Raw genomic sequence first — 19503 nt, 5'->3', positions numbered from 1 at the left:
AGCGTCCCCCTGCATTAACGTACACACAGAGGCTGCTGCTGCTGCTGCTGCTGCTGCTGCTGCTGCTGCTGCTGCTGCTGCTGCTGCTGCTGCTGCTGCTGCTGCTGCTGCTGCTGCTGTTTCCCGCCTTGCCCCCGTCCTCAAACCAAGACACCAAGAACTTTGGGTTGAATGTGAAGAGATGGTGGTTGTTTAAGGAGAATGGTTGAGTATGTAGAAGGGGGGGCCAGGGTTGTTTTGTGGTTTAGGGTTTGAACCTGTGATGGCTACCTCTTTTAGGCATCATTGTGGCTAGGCACCCCTAAGATTTACATCTATATTCAGGGCATTTAGCAGACGCTTTTATCCAAAGCGCCTTACAATAAGTACATTTCTCAGAAGACAGAGAAACAATATTTCAACGTTGCAACAGTAAAGTAACCTAATCCCCTAATGACATAAATCTAGGATAATCTCTTTAAAAACAACTAATAATTGCTTTAATTGATAAATCCCAGACGAGCATTAACTCCCAGTTGTGTTGCTTTCACCAGTTGAGCTCCCTCACATCCGTTTTACAAACCGTTTTTGTGTTCGATATCAGCCATTGGTCCGTCGAGCTTCCCGTTCCACCCCTTCAAACCGACCGGCCAATCAAGGGGTTGAGCGCCCTCCCAAATCGTTGGTGTCCTTCCTCCAAGGCTCTCTTGTGCAACACAAAGGGTCAACGAGCGAGGCGGGAGAGTGCGCCGTGTTCGTGGATGAATGGTGCGACTATGGAGATGATCAGTGAGGACGTTGTGTTCACGCTGGGTCGTGGACGGGGTCCTCTGTCTGCTGGAGACATTGCATTAACACCCCCCCCCCCCCCCCCCCCCCCTAACCCCCCAACTTTATCTTCAGACGCCCCTCGTCTCCCTCTCTCCCCCGGCGTAGCCTCCCGCCATCACAGAAGGGTCGCTTTTCAGTCGGGGGATTAATAGAGGAGCCGCTTGATCTACTCACAGCTGGGCACCCCGCACGCACACGTGCACGTACACGCACACACACATACACATACACATCGTATACGCCTGCACAAACACACGCAAGCACGCACGCACAGACATACAGACACACACACACGTATTCTCATACACACACACACACACACACACACACACACACAGTCCATCACAAGATAGTTTACACATACAAGGAACGGCACACACACAAACCCAAGGTCTGTCTCTCTCACTGTCTCAGACACACAGACAGTTCATCTCTGCACAAAAACACCAAGAAGCAGACTCTCGTTCTTTTGCACAATTTGTCTTTTAACGCAAATGCATGAACATAAGGAAACAGACCCTTGCATACACCCAATCTATCTTTTTACACAAATACATGCACAGGAGGGACAGTCCCCTGCATACACACCATCTATCTTTTCAGACAGAATCATGCACATAAAGAAACAGACCCTCTTTCATAAGCACAATTTGTCTCTTTACACAAATACATGCACATAAACAAACAGACTCTTGCGTACACACAATACAGTTTATTACCCAACAATACTCTCTCTCACACACACACACATATACACACATACACACATTCAGTCTCTCTCACACACACAGACACACACACAAACACAAACACACAGACACACACACACATTCATACAGTCACACACATTCATACAGGCACAAACACATACTCTCTCACACACACACACATACACACACACACACACACACACACACACACACACACACACACACACACACACACACACACACACACACACACACACACACACACACACACACACACACACACACACACACACACACACACACACACACACACACACACACACAAACACACACACACACATGCACATAACGTCATAAATGCTAACACATGATCTTCCATGTACAGTAATGGGTCGGGTGATCCTGGTGAGTGGTAATGACTGAGATCATTTCTGCCTACAGAGTACCTCCTTCACGGTATTTTATATCGTCTTGATGAAAATACTGGAGAAATACATGGATTCTTTCCACCGTGGGTTTTGTAGAATGCCTTTCATTTCCAGACAAAATGGGAATAGCTCTTATGAACGGGCTGTCTTGCTGTTGCATCTTACATTTTTCAAGCCACATGATGGGCTTCGAGCCGGCGAACATATTGGTCGTTCACAGATCTCTGCACTTTGGAAACCTTTCCCCGTAGACTGGACTATATAGTTCTAGCGTTACGGTTCGTTTGAGGCACATCAAGGGGCCGTAATTTTTCTGCCTCTACATTAGTTTGAATAGATCCTTGAGATATCTCCGCAGGTTCTAAAGTGTAGGGTTTTTAGGCTCGGACCAAATGTTCTAAAAAGTGAGGCGAGGTTAAGATATCCTTTATTGTCGCTTTTTGGGGGGAATTATTTTCTCTGCTTTTAACCCATCTGGGACCGGTGAACACGTGGGGGTCACCAGACCACCCGGAGCAGTGGGCGGCCCCAGCACAGCGCCTGGGGAGCAGGGGGGGGGGGTTCTGGTGCCTTGCTCAAGGGCACCTCATCCGTGGATGAGGACGTAGGAGAGTGCTGCAAAACTACTCTCCCCCCCGTCCACGTTTTCTTTCTGCCTACCGGTCGGGATTCGAACCGGCCACCGTCCGGTTAACCAGTCCAACTCCTTAACCAGTAGATCCCCAATGCACGCATCCTGGTGCAAGAATCCCCAAACCAGCTCATTCAAGACACGCCCATGAAAGCAACGCACGTCTAATCGGATCAACGCATGAGCATCACAAAAGTACTGTGATGCAGTGAGGACACCATTCAAGTGGTTCAAATTCATTACAAAAACAACTGATATTGAACCAGCCTCGTTTTTTCTGCTTGCCCCCCTCCCGAGAGATACAGCGTCTTTACCGACTGTTGTTTTGGGTGGTTTCAGGTGAAGCAGGTGCAGAGCTCAGCAGCAGCAGCAGTAGTCAGAGTAGTTCACGGGACCCGACACTACTTTAGATTGCCGGAGCATAACTCCGGCAGCAACGTCTCGTCGTCCCCCTGGAACCTCCCGGCACTCAAAGGCCTCGGCACCGCAGCCCAGCGAGCGACTTTCACCGCCAGGCGCTTCATCGCCACGCGCTTCAGCGTGCGTTTCCACACCGTGGAGAGCAAAGGCAGCGTTGCTTAATAGCTCAATAAAAAAAGTACAATTCCTCCAGTCACAGGGGTTCATATCTCTTAACTAAATCCAATCGACGGCGGCGAGACAGCTGCCGGTCTCCGAGGAGAATCCGACGCAATCATGGATATGAAATCGTAATTGCTGCATCTGCGACGGCGTCGGCCTCGTAGAGGTTTCAAAGAGAAAGAGAATGATGGGCAGAATGCGTCCCCCCCCCCCCCCCCCCCTCGTCGCCCCTGAAGAAGAGGAAGAGCGAGGGAAGGAGCGAAGACATGAGCGCCGCCGAAATGCGGCGAGTGATATTTGAGTGGAGTCAATCGAGGACGCGGATGAACTTATCCTTCGCTGTGCTTGCGTTGCGGTGGTGTTTGGGTTGTTGATGTTGTTGTTGTTGTTGTTGTTGCTGTTGTAGCCGGTTTGAGTCACATCAAGGGCAGCTTGCTTTCAACTTCGGTGATTTGTTGCGGGAGACTTCTAGTGCGGCGCCCGCTGAGAGGTCCTTGGTTTGATCCCCGCTGCCTGCGGCCTACCTGTAGGCCCTTGAGCAAAGCGCTTTGAATCAAAGCCTCGGTTTAGTTACTTGTATTGCAAGCGTCACACATTAACTGTTATCAAAACACGCACACAAACGCACAAAACGCACACAAACGCATAGGTGAGGGCGCATGAATTCCCATCGGCATTGTGCTGATAACAATAACACATAATTCCCCAACTGTGAATTAATTTAATCACACGATTATCTAATTTTGAGATAGTGGTGACTGCGACAAACTCTTTTAAATTCCATGTTAATGGATAATATAGCCTCCCCACCCTTGTTCTCGCTGTGGCTCTCGGTTTCGCTCTCTCTTGTTCTCTCTTGCTCTTGTTCTCTCGCACTCTCTCTTTCTCTCTCCTTTCTGTACCTCTTTGTTCCTCTCTCTCCGACTTTCTCTATTCACCAGAATCATTTGGAGGACATAATTCAGTGGCTTTTTTGTTGAAATCAACGACTCCATCTCGCCAACGAAATCCCCTCTTTGTGTCATCCAATACAATTGTTCGAAGTAAACAAAGGAAATGTCTATCCCGCACGACAAGGTTGTCCATAACATAATGCAAGCACTATTGAACATGTAACATGTGGTGCACACTGAATACACCACACACAGTACACTTATTGAACGGTTTGAGAATGCCTGCAAAATCTCTGGCTCCAAGGTTACTCAAGTTCACTCCAGTCAGGAATATGAGCAGTAGACTGGAAGGATGTAATCAATACATTGGTACTCTGCATTGCTTCGCTACGATCTGTATATAGAATAACCCTAGGACGTGTTCGAAATGAGTTATGGGATCGATTCATCAGCGCAGGCAAAAAGGACATTTAGCTTGTCTTGCGTCCACAGTCTTCTGAGATATTGCTAAATATCAGCTAAATGATGATGCGTTGAAGTGAACCACTCACCCCTACACATTTGCATCTTCCTGACTGCTATGGATTTACTTCGAATCACATGGTCTGCAAAATCTCACAGAATACTAGCCAGCGTTTCTGGCCGTAAGCACTTTTTCCTACTCAAGTATCCAGCAATCGACGGCACTTATACACTACTTAAATACACATCAATTTATATGATGTTTATACATTGACTCTCCCATATTTTCCCATCCCCACTGTGGATCACGAGATAAAAACAAATGCTGAAGAATCTGGTCTGATGGTGAAGTAATTCTCCCTCCATAACTTCCATCGCAGACACGCATATACATGCTGACGCACAGCACACACAGATAATCACAAACACACACACACACACACACACACACACACACACACACACACACACACACACACACACACACACACACACACACACACACACACACACAGACACAACCCCCAGTCCCCTTAGCTTCTAAAGTAGGCTAATTTCTCTGCTGATCTGGGATTTCAAAGGGTTTGACGGAAGGAAGGAGCCGACAGATGGAAACGTCTGCAGAGTTCACAGATCCAGTCTCCCCCTCCCCCCCTCCCCCTCCATCTTGGATCAATGGAAAATAACTGTCACTTTGTCAGTCAATCAGTAGACTTCCCAACTGCCAAAGTGCTCTAACCTTGTAGCTGGTCGGTAATTAAAAAAACAGTAATTAATGGACGATCGTCTGAGCGTGACTCGACTGTCAGAAGAGAGGAACTCAGAACAGCTGTCAGTTAAGCGCTGAAGCGGACACGTTTATCGTCCATCCATCAACGCGCGGTCGATAAGAGAGGGAACTAACACGTTAATGGTATCAGGGGAGAAAACGTGAGCAGTGTTTCTTCTGGGCGAGACGCTAGATGCTAGTTTGGGCTGATACCAGACGCATCAGGAGAAGAGAAAGGGAAAAAAAATAGCCCTTCATTTCCTCAGGCGAAAGAAGGAAGAGTGCTTTAGTAATCTTCCTTAATCCTCTTTGTTCACCCAGGAGATTGTACTGCTTCAGAAGTTTTCCACCCAGACAAAGAGGTGGAAAGTATGATTGCATCAACTCAAATAGACGGGTGTGTGTGTGTGTGTGTGTGTGTGTGTGTGTGTGTGTGTGTGTGTGTGTGTGTGTGTGTGTGTGTGTGTGTGTGTGTGTGTGTGTGTGTGTGTGTGTAGGGGGCAGTGGGGGGGTGAAGAAAAGGCTAACCAACTCGCTGACAAATACATTCAGGGTTCATTGCAGTCAGCACTCTCTCAATTATTTTCTGAATGAAGAGGTGTTTCAAAGGAGACGGCAACAGGGAGGCTTGGGGTGAAACGAGGGGGGGGGGGGGGGGGGGGGGGGGGGGGCGTGAGGGAGTGAACGTCAGTTTGATATTTGTGTCAAACTTGTTCAATGCAGGGTTTTTTTCGTACATTTTCCAAGTACGAAAACACCTTGGGCGTATAGTTTTAAGTGATATATTGGAGCGGGAAATTGCTTTTGGTGACGAATTCAAAGATTTGCTTATAGTTTGTACAATTTGTGTAACGTGTTCTTCATCTACACACTTTCACTTCGGAGCCAACAAGTTTCTGGATTATATTAACGGTATCATTTATATAATCCAGCCTGTCACAGCTGACTATGCATGCACGTACAGCACACACACAAACGCACACACACATGTGCACACTCACACATTCACTCACTCACTGACTGACACATAGACTCACTCACTCACTCACTCACTCAAACATGCATGCCTGCACACACACACACGCGCACACGCACACACACACACGCGCAATACAGTACATGACACGAAATACATGATTTCCACCTAACACATAAATCTGTAAGTCACCCTACACACACCCACCGCCCAGATAATTACAAACTCTGTGTCCCTTTAACTCAACAACAGAGAAACCTCACATGTTTCATATCAATCACGCAGAACTCTTCCTATCGCTCCATTCTGTTTCCCCCGCCGCCGTTAGTAGCTAGCTAGCAAGGCGCGACCGAGAGTGAGTGGGTTGGGGTGGGGGGGGTTTGCTGTGCTTTTTGAGTAATGCTCTGTAATAACGGCACGCGAAAGGTCACCCCATCCGTCTTGGTATTGTGTTTTTAATGAAAAGTACGGGCGTCTGTCAACAGCGTGTTTCTGGTGGAGCAGTGGGTTAAGTAACGCTTAAACTCTCGTTAATGATCGGAGTCACCGAGGAGAAACCGTGTTGTGACCAAGGAAGGACCTTAATGCTCAGAATTATATTTTTATATTTTTATCGGATGGGAAGCTAACTCTATAATATGTGCTAATGAGTGTGTTATGGTATATTGTGTTTTGTGGCACGTTTGTGCCTATTCCAACTTTCTGTCTTCAATATTTAATTCCGAATGTGCCTAATGTCCTGTACTTCTGCTTTGGCACCCGCGTTCACCATCTGGGACTAATAAACATCACATTTAATCTTAAATTATTGAAGAGAACAAAAGGACATAGACGTTAATTAACTTTTTTCACAATCCACTACCACGATAGAAACGATTGATGTGCAGACCAAATAAATACGAAGGGAATCACACGGCTCCAGCCCGTGTGAGTATGATTTGGCAACGAAACGCTCGGTGACAGCCAACAAGCCGACGGCGGTTTGAACACAGCGGCGACGGCGGAGCGGTCATCAGCAGCGACAGCTGACCCCACAGCCGTCTCCAAAGCCCTCGTGTTGACCTCCTGTTTTGAAGTCCTGGAACGCAGAACAACACGATAAACAATGGAAGGAGAGCTCCTTGAAGATTAAGAGGCTGAGTGGAGCTCACACCATCTGACATCCACGAAAAACCAAAACGACGTAACCTTTATTGATACAGACGGACGACACCCTCCCACTAACGTTGCTCCTGATGCAACCTGCAACCCCGTAACGTTTCCCTTCCTGCTACCTCCATTCTCCCTCCTTTCTTCTTCTCTCTTGTTCCTTTCTTTCCGCCGCATAAGAGTTCTAACTTAACGACATTTCCCCAAAGCGGGCCGGGCAGGCCCCGCTTCCCGCTGTTTCCTCTCCTCAGTAACGTTAGCGGTAAGCGGCGGGCGTGGGCGTCCGGACGCCGCCACAGCTCTCTTGGCTCCCGTCTCATGGTCGGAATGTTTACCTTGATATTCGGAGGAGCTTGGCAGTTCATAACCCGCCAGGGCTAGTCTTTATTTGCCCTGATATATCTCTCTTTATCGCTCCCTCCCTCACTCCACCCTCCCTCCTTCTCTCTGTCTCTCTCCTTGAGACCTCCCTCTCCCTCCCATTCTATCACCCTCCCTTACTCTCTCTCTCTCCCTCCCTCCTTCGCTCTGTGTCTCTCCTTGCCTTGAGTTCTCCCTCTCTCTTTATTTCTCTCTCTCTCCCTCTGTCTCTCATTGCCTTGAGATCTCTCTCCCTCTCCCTCTCCCTCTCCCTCTCCCTCTCCCTCTCCCTCTCCCTCTCCCTCTCTCTCTCTCTCTTTCCCTCTCCCCCTCTCACGTTCTCTCTCTCCCTCTCTCTCCCTCACTCTCTCTCTCTCTCTCCCCTTGCCTTGATATCTCCCAGGACGCACAACAGACAGTTCCATCTCCTCTTGGTTAGTGCTAGGTGGTGGTCACACATCGTAGATCACAGACGTTTAAAGATCCCTGTGGGCGAGGCAAGGTCGGCCTGCATCTGCCAAGCCAAGGCAACCGTAGAGTGCAGTTGCTGATATGGTTGTGTATTCTCACAAATCCGATTTTAGATTAATAATCTGTAGTGTGAGAGCAAAAGGAGTTCAGAACGTGGTTAAAGGGGCGGTTTCGCTTTATTTTGCGTTGTGTTTTGTTTTCGATATTTCTGGTTGCTTAAGACGGGGATGTGTAAGCGAACGATTGGCTATTAACAGGTGAGACCAGGAACTAGCTTTTGGCCTAGCACTAGTCAACTGAAAAAAAGCTTAAACTGAAAAAAGAGTCTGTTAAGGTTTCAATTCAACAACCGTTTGGAGCGGCCATTGAAGAAAAACACTGTGAAATCCCCTTTAAGCCTCCTCTACCCATATTAGGTTATCTTCTGTATCATATCTCAGTGGAAAAACAGTAAACAAGGTGTAACTCCACCCCCTAACATTTTTGGGGGTTTACAGCCCAGGCTCTGCCTGGGTCCCCCCCAGAAATTCTGCTCTAATCTTGCTGGATCCAAGATTAGCGGCCGTGTAGTAATAATAACCATGGCATTTAAGGTCTAGCTTTACTTTTGAATGGAGATTATAGATTTTGTCAAGGAAGAGATCCCAGGGCAATATCAAGGGCTTAGTAAATGTAATGACAAAGGACTGAAAGGTTGGCTCGTTCCCACTCACCGAGGGGACCAGTGGTGGGAATGATATTGGACTCCCGCTCCTTGTTTCCCAACGCTCGGAAAGGTTACGTACCTTGGATGGCACGAGATCAAGCGGAGAAGGACTCGGGAAAGGATGAATCTTGAGCGATGAGATAAAGTTTGGCCTTTCCTTTTTTGTGAGGGTACATCTTTCCCGGTTACCACTGGCTGTTATCCAAAGGGCCTTGCTGGGAGTGTTGGGGACTATTTATTGGGGCAGTGTGATGGGAGTCGGGCTGTCTTGCTCAGAGAGGCCGACAGTCCGACCGCAGACATCTAGGGTTCAAACCTGGATACTTTCAGCTGCGAGTCAAAGCGAACACCTGCCGCCAGCCAAGGGCAGATGATTTGCCATATGGCGGGCAACACATTAAAACAATTGCCTGGCGGGCTTTTATATAATAGTAAAAGTCATCCACCTCATCCCATAATCATTTCGCTCTATAAATGCTCCCTCCCATTTCCCATTTTAAAACCCTCCAACTTTAGAAGCTAATGTTGGACCCACTAACACCACCCATCAGAATCTCCTCCTCACAGAGGCGACGTTCGTTTATCTCTTCAGCATACCGTTGTGGTCCATCCTCCACCGAGTTGTTCAGGAGCCGGTGACCAGCTGGTGGCGTTCCGGTCGGGCGGCTCTCGGGCCGAGTCCGGCGTGGTTACGGGGGGGGGGGGGGGGGGGGGGATGTGGAGGTCAGTCGCCGGCTCCGCCCGGAGATCCTCCGAACGTTCCTCTCCCCCCCCCCCCCTCGCTCCCTGAACCACTTTACTTTTAATGATTATTCTGCCCGAGGAGAGTGGATTAACTTATGCCTTTTTAGACGTGTGAAAAAATGAGAAGGGAAAGAGAGAAAGGGAGGCAGGACACCAAAAGGCTTCTGCTATTGTGTAGCAGATGGTTGGCTTTTGTGGAGGAGTCACTCAAATGGATTGACTTACTGGGTGTGTAACTCAGAGTACCTGGTAGAGCGGGCTTGTTTTGATGAGTCCCATTATGTCTCACTGTGGCTGGCTGCCCTCGAATCCTGAGAAAACACACAAAGACACACAAAGACACACATCGACACACACGCCGTCCACACACATTGGTCGCCTGGCCTGGTGTTGTTGAATCGATCGGGCTCTGGCACTGAACACTGTCGAGATGACACGCTATTCCGGTTGCTGGGGATTACAACAAGTGTAATTAATTCAATTAATTCAAACAAATCTCGCCTTTGAAACGTGTCGCATGCTAGGCTGATGTACGTGTAGTGTAGGCCGACCGCCCGACCGCGTCGTCGGCGTGGTATATATCGGGTTGTTTGTGTTCGATGTTACATGGGAACAATAGACGATGGCTTTCAGCGCATTGCATAAGATTCCCCGCCTACTGCTTTTTCTTTTGGGTCTTCAAAGCCCGAGGGACTTTGTCACACATCCCTCATGGTTCCGAGTGATTTAATTGCGCCGTTGTTTTTCGCCGTTGTCGTCATTTGGGCTTCTATAGTTTCTGGAGGCAAACATCCTTCCGTGGAAAAACAAAGTGGCGCTTCAAATCGAAAACATCTCTCACTGCGACTTCTGTTGTCCATTAGCGGCTGCGCAGATGCTTTCTCTAATCTCATCCCCGATGACTGTTATTACCGATAACAAATAGAGAGGGAGGCGCAGAACACCAGGGCCAGGTCCATTTCCCCTCACTGATCAGTCACTGACTCTCACCGGCCAGATCTCATTGTGGCCCGAGGGAGGGGGCCCACGCCGGTGGGGTTCACAAGTTCACCGGGACAAAAGTGCACCGGACTGCTGGGGGCTATAACCCCAGGGGGAGGGGGGGGGTACACTGAGACCTGGGTGAGGGGGACACATTCGATTAGAGAGTAATTGGATGTGGGCCTCTGAGATTAGGGGGAAATGGCTTCCTTTTATGTGTGAGTCAAAGTGAGTGAAACAAAAGAGGAGCATTGTGTGTGCGATGACTTCTTGCACGCAAACACGCATACACACAGACATACACAGTACAAGAGGAGTGGGTACTACACACACACACACACGCACAAACAAACGCACACACACAAATACACCCGCAAATAAGCAAGCAATACAGTATGACAGGGTGTTATATATCTAGATTATATATACATACACACACACACGTACACAAACACACGCACAGACACACACACCCACACACACACAAAGGTAATGCCGAGTGTGCGAGTAAATCTGCTTCATCTTACAAACCAACATCTCACCCATTGCTCTTAAACGGCCGGACCACCCCCCCCCCCCCCCCCCCCCAGCCCCGCGACCTCACGGCTGTGTGTTCACCATATACCACCGGTCGTAAAGGTGATTGAGCCGCACTGTAGAAAGTTGCTTTCTGCGAAGGCGCCAAGGTTGCATAGTCATTTGAAACGCAGTGAAAACTAAGCAAGGGGCTAACCTTGACAAGGGAGGGGGGGCGGGGGGGGGGGGGCAGGCCTCAGAGTCATGCTCCCCGGGTCCACGGCTGTTTTTAGGACGGGTAAATCATCGCATTTGCACAGCATGTGACATCGGGCGCGGAATTGGTAATGAAAAACAACATTACACGTGACGTGTTTATGAATTCTCTTTATTTATGCCGTCCATCCCTCTCCCATCTATCTATCTATCGGTTGTATATTCTGTCTAGCTCTCTTTCTATCTCTCTACCTATCCATGTATCTGTATCTCTCATCTTTTTATGGTTATTTATGGTCACGTGGCCTTCCTATCTGCTCCATCTATCTATATGCACTATCTAGCCATCTATTTATCAGACGATCCGTCAATCAGTTTTGTCGCTCTACCAGCCTAATCAATTATTCAGGATTTAAATAATTCACTTTTATCATGTACTTTTATCAAGGCACGTTTCTCTCTCCCCCTCTCTCTCCCCCATCTCTCCCCCTCTCCATGCACCCCTCATTTAATTAGGCACCAGTCAGCGTGACATCAGAGAGGGAGAGAGAGATAATCAATTCTAACCAGGGCTGTCACAGTCCCCCCTGTCTCCCTCCACACCCCTCACCCTCTCATCTCCCTCACCCCCGCCCCTCAGCCTCTCACCTCCCCTCAGCCCCTCCCCCCCCCCCCCTGACCCCCCTCACCACCCCCCCTCCCCTCACTCCTTTCACTCTTAGTTCATTTATATGCTTACTGTCGTACTTTCTGCTGTTTCTGTTTATCTGTCAACAGGACAATGCACAAAATATTATTCAAGGTTTTGCAGAAAATCATGACTCTGATGTACTGCATGTAGGGTTTAGCTTTAGCTCCCAAATTGGCCTTGATCAAAGACTAATTAGCCATGATCAAAGACTAATTAGTGTGCCCTTTTCCTGGTCACGGATCTCGACTGCCGAGACAAAGGATCGTCGTTCCAAGAAAGATGATTGTTTCTTTAAAAACACAGTGTGACACGAAAGTACCATCTTATCTTAACTTCCCAGCCATCGGCCCTCCCCTCCCTCTCACCCTCCCCTCCCACTCACCCTCCCCCTCCTCACCCTCTCAATTCACCACCCTCCCCTCCCTCTCACCCTCCCTCTCACCCTCCCCTCCTCACCCTCTCAGTTCACCACCCTCCCCCTCCCTCTCACCCTCCCCTCCCACCCACCTCACCCTCTCAGTTCACCACCCTCCCCTCCCTCTCACACTCTCACCCACCCATCCCTCACCCTTTTTCACTCTTGTTTTGTACTTCTTGAATTTCGAACCTCCTCCTCTACTACGCCTTCTGCTGTGACAAACACATCGCCTGTCCGGGTCGACCATTTTTTAATATCTGTGCTCCCCTCCCTCCCCCCTCTCCCCCCCCCCCCCCGCAGGGATCATCCGCACGGCGCTGAACAACATGGACCGCGAGGCGCGGGAGCACTACGCCGTGGTCATCCAGGCCAAGGACATGGCGGGCCAGGTGGGGGGGCTGTCGGGCTCCACCACCATCAACATCACCCTGTCCGACGTCAACGACAACCCGCCCAAGTTCCCGCAGAGTGAGTAGCGAGCGACCGGTTTGCAAGGTTTTTTTTTTGTGGCTAGCACTCGCGTCGGAGGTGACACGCGGATAATCAGCATTCATTAGCGCACTTTGAGGTAAAAGGACGGTTTTTAAATGTTGTCACGCATACTCCAAGCCAAAGTTTTCTCACCGTTATTATAATATAATAAAATGTAAAATAAATAAAAAACGTAGGCGGTTTGCGTGTACCTTTTGTGATTAGCGCTAGAGTCGGAGTTGGCGTGTGCGCCGTGTGTTCGGCTTTCATTACCTTAAGGTAAAAGGACGGTTTTAAATGATGACACGCATATTCCTAGCCTCCTTCTTTGTGATTTTTCACTGTTATAATTAAGTTGTTATGATTGTACATATGTAATAACATTAATAGCTACTGGTTATTTGGTTGTTCTGGAATCGTTGGTCAAGAAGAACCAGGATGCCGTGCTCTCGGAGCACGAGACCCCGTGATGGAAGCTCTCCTGGAGGTTTTAATGAGGGCCATGTATCAGGCTTTGTCCCCTGTATTATTTATTACCAACTTTAGTCCAGAGTGAAGCACAGGTACGGTGATATTGACATTTACATCCATCGATCGGGCAGACTACTTTTCCCCTCTTTGTCCTGAGCACATTTCACGTGGCTGTTGAACAATGAGACGGTGGATCGATGCCGCGGAGAACAACCGCTCCTGCACAATGTAAGGCGCGGTGTCTTTTCTTATTCAGAGCCCGTTCCCGCTCTGTCTGTCCGTTCCTGAAAGGAGAATCTCGTTTGAATTTTGTTGCCTTCTATTCCCCGCTTAGTTCCCCTGAATCCCCCCACTTCTCCCGGGCCGTCTGAGGCTGTGAGGTTAGGCGGCCAACGTCTCGGCTAATCCAGGCTGGACGCAGACCAGTCGGGCCCGAGGTGTTAAACGTTGAGGAATGGAGCGGGGCTATACGTGGGCAGCATGTGACTAAGGGGGGTCGAGCGGCTTGGCTGGTAACCGGAAGGTCGCTAGTTCGAACCCCGGCTCCTCCTAGCCGAGTGTCGAGGTGTCCCCTGAGCAAGACGCCTCACCCTGAATGCTCCGGACGAGTCGGCTGTCGTCCTGCGTGGTTGATACCACCGCCGGTGTGTGAATGTGTGCATGAAAGGGGTGAATGTTAGGCAGTATTGTGAAGCGCTTTGAGTAGCGACTGGTTAGCAAGCGCTGTATAAATGCAGACCATTTATAGAAATAGTCGTGATTGTGAACTTTTCACCGGCCCAAGGGACGGTAAAGTAGACAGTGATAGGATCTCACTGAACGCTTCTGATGAGTCACTCGGGGTTTATATCTAAATTCCCCCCCCCCCCCCCGAAACCAATGAATTCAAAAAAATACTTTTTTTTAATCCTAAAATACCGATGTGAGAAAGCGAAAATGGTTTAAGTGAATGTATGAATGTATAATTTGAAGGAAGTCAAATGAAAACCGTGTTATCGTGTTATCATGAGTGGTTTTCACAATGATACCAACTGAATGGCCCAAGTGATGCTAACAGTATTCATTATAACATTTCTTCTATTATATTCTTTCTTCTTATTCAGTCGTATCGTTTAGTTTTTTTATCTAAAAAGGGTTTCAGTCTCTGTTTACTTTCTCAATATTGGATTGCCTATTGTGCTTATTTTTGTATGTTTAGTTTTTCCAAAACTCTGACACAAACTATGAAAAAACATTTGGTCGATCTGGTTCGTAATAAAAGTCTTTCATGAGATTATAAATGTTAATCTGTGTGGGGTTTGAGGTCGCACTGCAATGCAGACCGCTTTGAACCAGACAGCCCCTTTTCTGGAAATATCAACCCCAGAGTTTGATCTCTTTCATTGTACAGCTATAAAACCCGGAGGAGAATTTAACGTCAATCACCTTAACGGAAATCCTTATTAATGGTTCCCCTTGGAGCCACTGGGTGTCCGACTCAAAGCGCTTAGCTAAGCTTCTTCTCCCGCAGAACAGTAAAACAACGCTTTGGAACAGATCACCTTTGTTTTAAATCGCTTTTTTAATGGATCCACAGTAATGTGCTGTAAAGGGCCTTGGGTACCTTGAGAAGTGTCCTCGAAAAATCTAACTGCTATTATTATTATTATGAAGTGATTTGGGACCTGCTTTTATCCGAAGGGACAGAATAAAGATAAAGACATTGGGAATCAAACACAGAAAATGTCTGGATTCCGAACACTACTAAAATATTTATGGTTATATTATCTGTAATAGTGGTATTTGTAGCAGGAGTAGTAGTAGGTCTAGATATATCAATGTTAGTAATTAATGCAAGCATTGCATCCATTAGTTAACTGATACCTCCTCAAATGTCATCATAACCTAATGCAATGTCCATTATTCATTACCCACCACCAACATGCATTTACATAACATATTACCTTTTTGGGCTGTTTTGTTAAAAAAATACGACTCACTGTTGATGACAAATTATTAAAAAAATAATAAATCAGTACAAGCCTATCTTATGGTACGAACATCGGTATCAACCTATTATTTGCACATCTGTATCGACCTATCGTTTTTGTTTGAACATTTGTATCGACCTATCGTATCGTTTGAGCATTGGTATCAACCTATCGTATCATTTGAACATCGGTATCGACCTATATAGCCAATAGCGTGGCCAATAGAACCCCCTGTGTCGGCCAACCAGCAGCTAACCCCGAGCGCTTGGCCTCCCCAGAGAACTACCACCAGTACGTGCCCGAGTCGGCCCAGGTGGGGAAGCCGGTGGCGAAGATCAAGGCCAACGACGAGGACCTGGGGGTGAATGCCGAGATCAAGTACACCATCATCAACTCAGAGGGCGCCAACACCTTCTCCATCGCCACCGACCGGGACAGCCGGGAGGGCGTCGTCAGCCTCAAGAAGGTAAACAACAACAACAACGCAAACAAACAAACAACCAACCCATTGTGTTGTCGCTGACGTGCGTGTTATTCCGGTGCTGTTATTTCGTGTTTTATGTACTTTTTTGTTTTTTGTGTCGTTATCTTTGTTTCTAGGGTGTTAGAGTGTGACATATTAAATGATAATAAACAAATGATTAAAAGGAGAGCAAAAAAACAATGACAAGTTTACGGTAATGAAAAGAACCCAGAGCCATGCTGGACGTGAGTTAGTTTCAGTCTCCGAGTCTTGTCTTGTTTATATTCTCGATGTCGCTTGTTTCCTTGAGGGATAGTCGTCGTATTAATTATCTATTTATTGTATTCTGCTAAAGCCGACAAAAAATCCCCACTCTGGACCCAGCTAAATTAAATCAATGCATCTGCCAAATGCCGATGCATTCCGACGCGCTGGTGATCTTTATTAGCTAATAACACCGGCACCGAATGCAGATTTGTTTTTATTCATTCTCGATCATCTGTACTTAATTAGGTTCTACTATCATATTAATTAATTTACCCAAATTCATATACTCACACATTGATGGGTGGGCCTATCATTAGTCATAAATGAAAATGCATTTGAAAAGGGAAATGCAATTAAGGACAACAAGTAACAAGAGGGAACAAATCATAAGGGTATTTGCTGGATTTGATTGTCCGAATCTCAGCCAATGACGGCAGACGTTGCATGAGGCCTTAACCCCAACAGCTCTTTAATGACACTCACTGTCGCTTTGGATCAAGGTGTCTGCTAAATAAATAAATAGTAAGTGGTTATGGGTTTGAAGCCCATCTAAAGGCATTCCTGAGCAGGATGTCTGACCCCATAGCTGCCATGACATTAAGTAAAACAAAGTTGTCTCTTTGGGGAACAGAAAAGTGTCTGCAGCTGAACCACTCGGCAAAGGCGAGAAAAGTAATAGCTTAAACCTGTACGTTTTGGTTTTATCTTCATATTCCAAAAGTGGTTCATTGCACAAAAAAACCCTCTGCCGTCTAACACATTAAACCGTTGCGGTAAAAAGTGACATCTCAACCTTTTTCGTCATTTCTCCCGTCCAAGCTCTCGTCTTCACCAAATACTTCAATACAATGTGCGTTTTCCACTTAACATGTGAATGAAGAATTCATTCTGTATTGAAGGTCATTTTAGCATGAACTGTTGTTTAACCCTTAGGCTCTTACATCTACGCCCCTCTGACATGGCATTGGAATCTGTGTGATTCTTTCTCTATGTACGTTTGTTAGACATACAATAAATGTCATTCTTTTTGTATTGCATTTTTTTATATTCAATGGGCTGCTGTATCAGTTAACCTCTCATGCATGGGATGACCTTAACTTCTTTTCATCCGCAGCCGCTAAACTAAAGACTCGTACATCTATGCCCCTATGGCACGGTTATCCAATCGATGTGTGATATCTTTTATGCATGTACTTATGCTTAACGCACTCTAACTTTCTTTCCTTTATCATTGCACCTTTCTACATCACATGGGCTGCTGTAGCCAGTGAACTCACCGTGCATGGAATGAACTAAAGTCATTAACGTCCCCACAGCCGCTGAACTACGAGCGTAAGAAGACGTACACGCTGCACATCGAGGGCACCAACACGCACACCGACCCGCGCTTCACCTACCTGGGCTCCTTCAAGGACACGGCCACGCTCAAGTTCACCGTGGGTGACGTGGACGAGCCGCCCGTCTTCTCCATGGAGTACTACATCATGGACGTGTACGAGAACGCGCCGCCAGGCACCGAGGTGGGCGCGGTCATCGCCCGCGACCCCGACAGCCGCAACAGCCCCGTGCGGTGAGTCCCGCCGCCGCCAGCGGGGGGCGCCATGTGGCTCGGGAGGTCAGAGCGGGGTTGGCTGGTAACTGGTTGGAAGGTTTCTAGTTTTAACCCGGCTTCGAGGTGTCGAGTGTCGGGGTGTCCCAGAGCGAGACGCCCTCACCTTGACTACTCCTGACGAGCCGTCCTGCTGGTAACCGGAAGGTTGCTAGTTCTGTTCCCCGGCTCCTCCTAGCTGAGTGTCGTGGTGTCCCTGACGCCTCTCCCCGACTGCTCCTGACGAGCTGGCTGTCGCCTTGCAGGGTTCACTCTGCCGTCGGTGTGTGAATGTGTGCATGAATGGATGAACGTGAGGTAGTACAGTATTGTAAAGCGCTTTGAGTGGCCACTGGTTAGAAAAGTGCTGTATAAATGCGGTCCATTCCATTCCAATAAGAGCGATAAAAAAGCTACGCTAGGCTTAGAGGCTTCAGGCTAGCCCAGAGGCGGCGTGTCCACGGGGGGGTCGGGGAGAGGGGGGTCGGCACAGAAATTGACCACGCCACCCCAAGAGCCGTCCCCCCATTTACGCTGCCATGAATGTATTTCGTGGAGAATAAATGGAGTTAGCGAGGTCCAGGTGGCAAGAGCCAGGTGTGATGCCCCGTGGTCAACGCCAGCGGCTTATTATTGCACGGCGCTTCTCCTCCCCCCCCCCCCCCGCCGACTGATAGAGTCTGGCCACGTCCGTCCGTTCACCCCCCACTCTCCCGACACCTTACGGAAAATGAAAGGATGCAGTGCTTTCCGACCGGATAATGGCATGGGCAATCAGTTTAGATGTATTTGTATGGTGAGTGAGCGTCCAGTGCCAGCACTTTGATGCGAACAGTAAAATAAACTGTTAAGATTAAGGGGCCCCTCTTTCACCTGCCAGGTGTAAAGTAGGTGTCCCCTTTAGAATAAACGCAATGTCGCAGCCGCAATCCCCCCCCCCCCCCCCCCAGTGTCCCCTCCGCGACCGCTTGGTTCTGCTGCGTCAGCATACTGCCTTGGCGATCGCGGCACAAAAGTGGTCGTTTTCAATGCCGTGGTTAAGGTGTTCGCTGTTCCCTCTGGGTCGATGGTGCTCAAAGGAGGAAAGAAAGAAGGGAACGAAAATGTGCTGTGTGGATTCATTGGCACCACAATATACTAGAGGCTGCAACAAAAAAAGGGCTCTGCAGTGAAATACCTTTGTGATCGTAGGGGGGCGGGAATCCAATCCAACCCTGCCTTTGCTTGGAGATAGTCGAGGAGAACGGCAGGAGCGATGGGGGGAGAGGCGTGCTTCAGAGTTTATTCCTCTCCTGCTGGATCAATGTGAAGTCTTTAAGGGGTCGCTGTACCTGACCCCAGCTCCCAACACTCCCATCAAAGCAAATGTGAATCCATGAAGATATGAGAAATAAACATCCTGCAGCCGTATTTCTTTTTCGTTTCTTTTCCTCCACCACAGACGTTACGGAATGCGTGCTCGGTGCGAGTGACTACGAGTTGGCCCCGGGCACTACAACAGCTTAACGCATTTATATGCACGGAAAAACACATGCTCGATTACGTCTGTCGAAAGACGGGGAAAAGAAACAGCCAGCTGTTATTAGCCAGTGGATTAATCCCATGTTTTGCTATGCAGAGGAATCCCCTTTCATGGTATTACTCTTAAGCTTCTCTTACGCCGCCCGCATCGATTTCGCCCTCTCATCTCACCTTTTCTTCCCTTTCCCTTCTCCCTTTCCTCACCCCCCACCCAAACAAATGACAAAAAATAGTTTGGA

At 48.1% G+C, this 19503-nt stretch overlaps 1 protein-coding gene across 1 annotated transcript in view; it reads left to right on the top strand.

Moving 5' to 3' along the window:
* Positions 1-19503, top strand: part of LOC130377030 (cadherin-18-like) — a 192833-nt gene that overhangs the window by 81192 nt on the left and 92138 nt on the right. Inside the window, exons 4-6 of the mRNA XM_056583968.1 lie at positions 12814-12981; positions 15704-15891; positions 17472-17725. Of these exons, the coding sequence (XP_056439943.1) occupies positions 12814-12981; positions 15704-15891; positions 17472-17725 (610 nt within the window). The remainder of the gene's footprint in view (positions 1-12813; positions 12982-15703; positions 15892-17471; positions 17726-19503) is intronic.

The sequence above is a fragment of the Gadus chalcogrammus genome, chromosome 23, assembly GCF_026213295.1.
Source record: "Gadus chalcogrammus isolate NIFS_2021 chromosome 23, NIFS_Gcha_1.0, whole genome shotgun sequence".
NCBI lineage: Eukaryota > Metazoa > Chordata > Actinopteri > Gadiformes > Gadidae > Gadus > Gadus chalcogrammus.
Note: the sequence above shows the minus strand (reverse complement) of the source record. Positions and strands in the feature narration are given on the sequence as shown.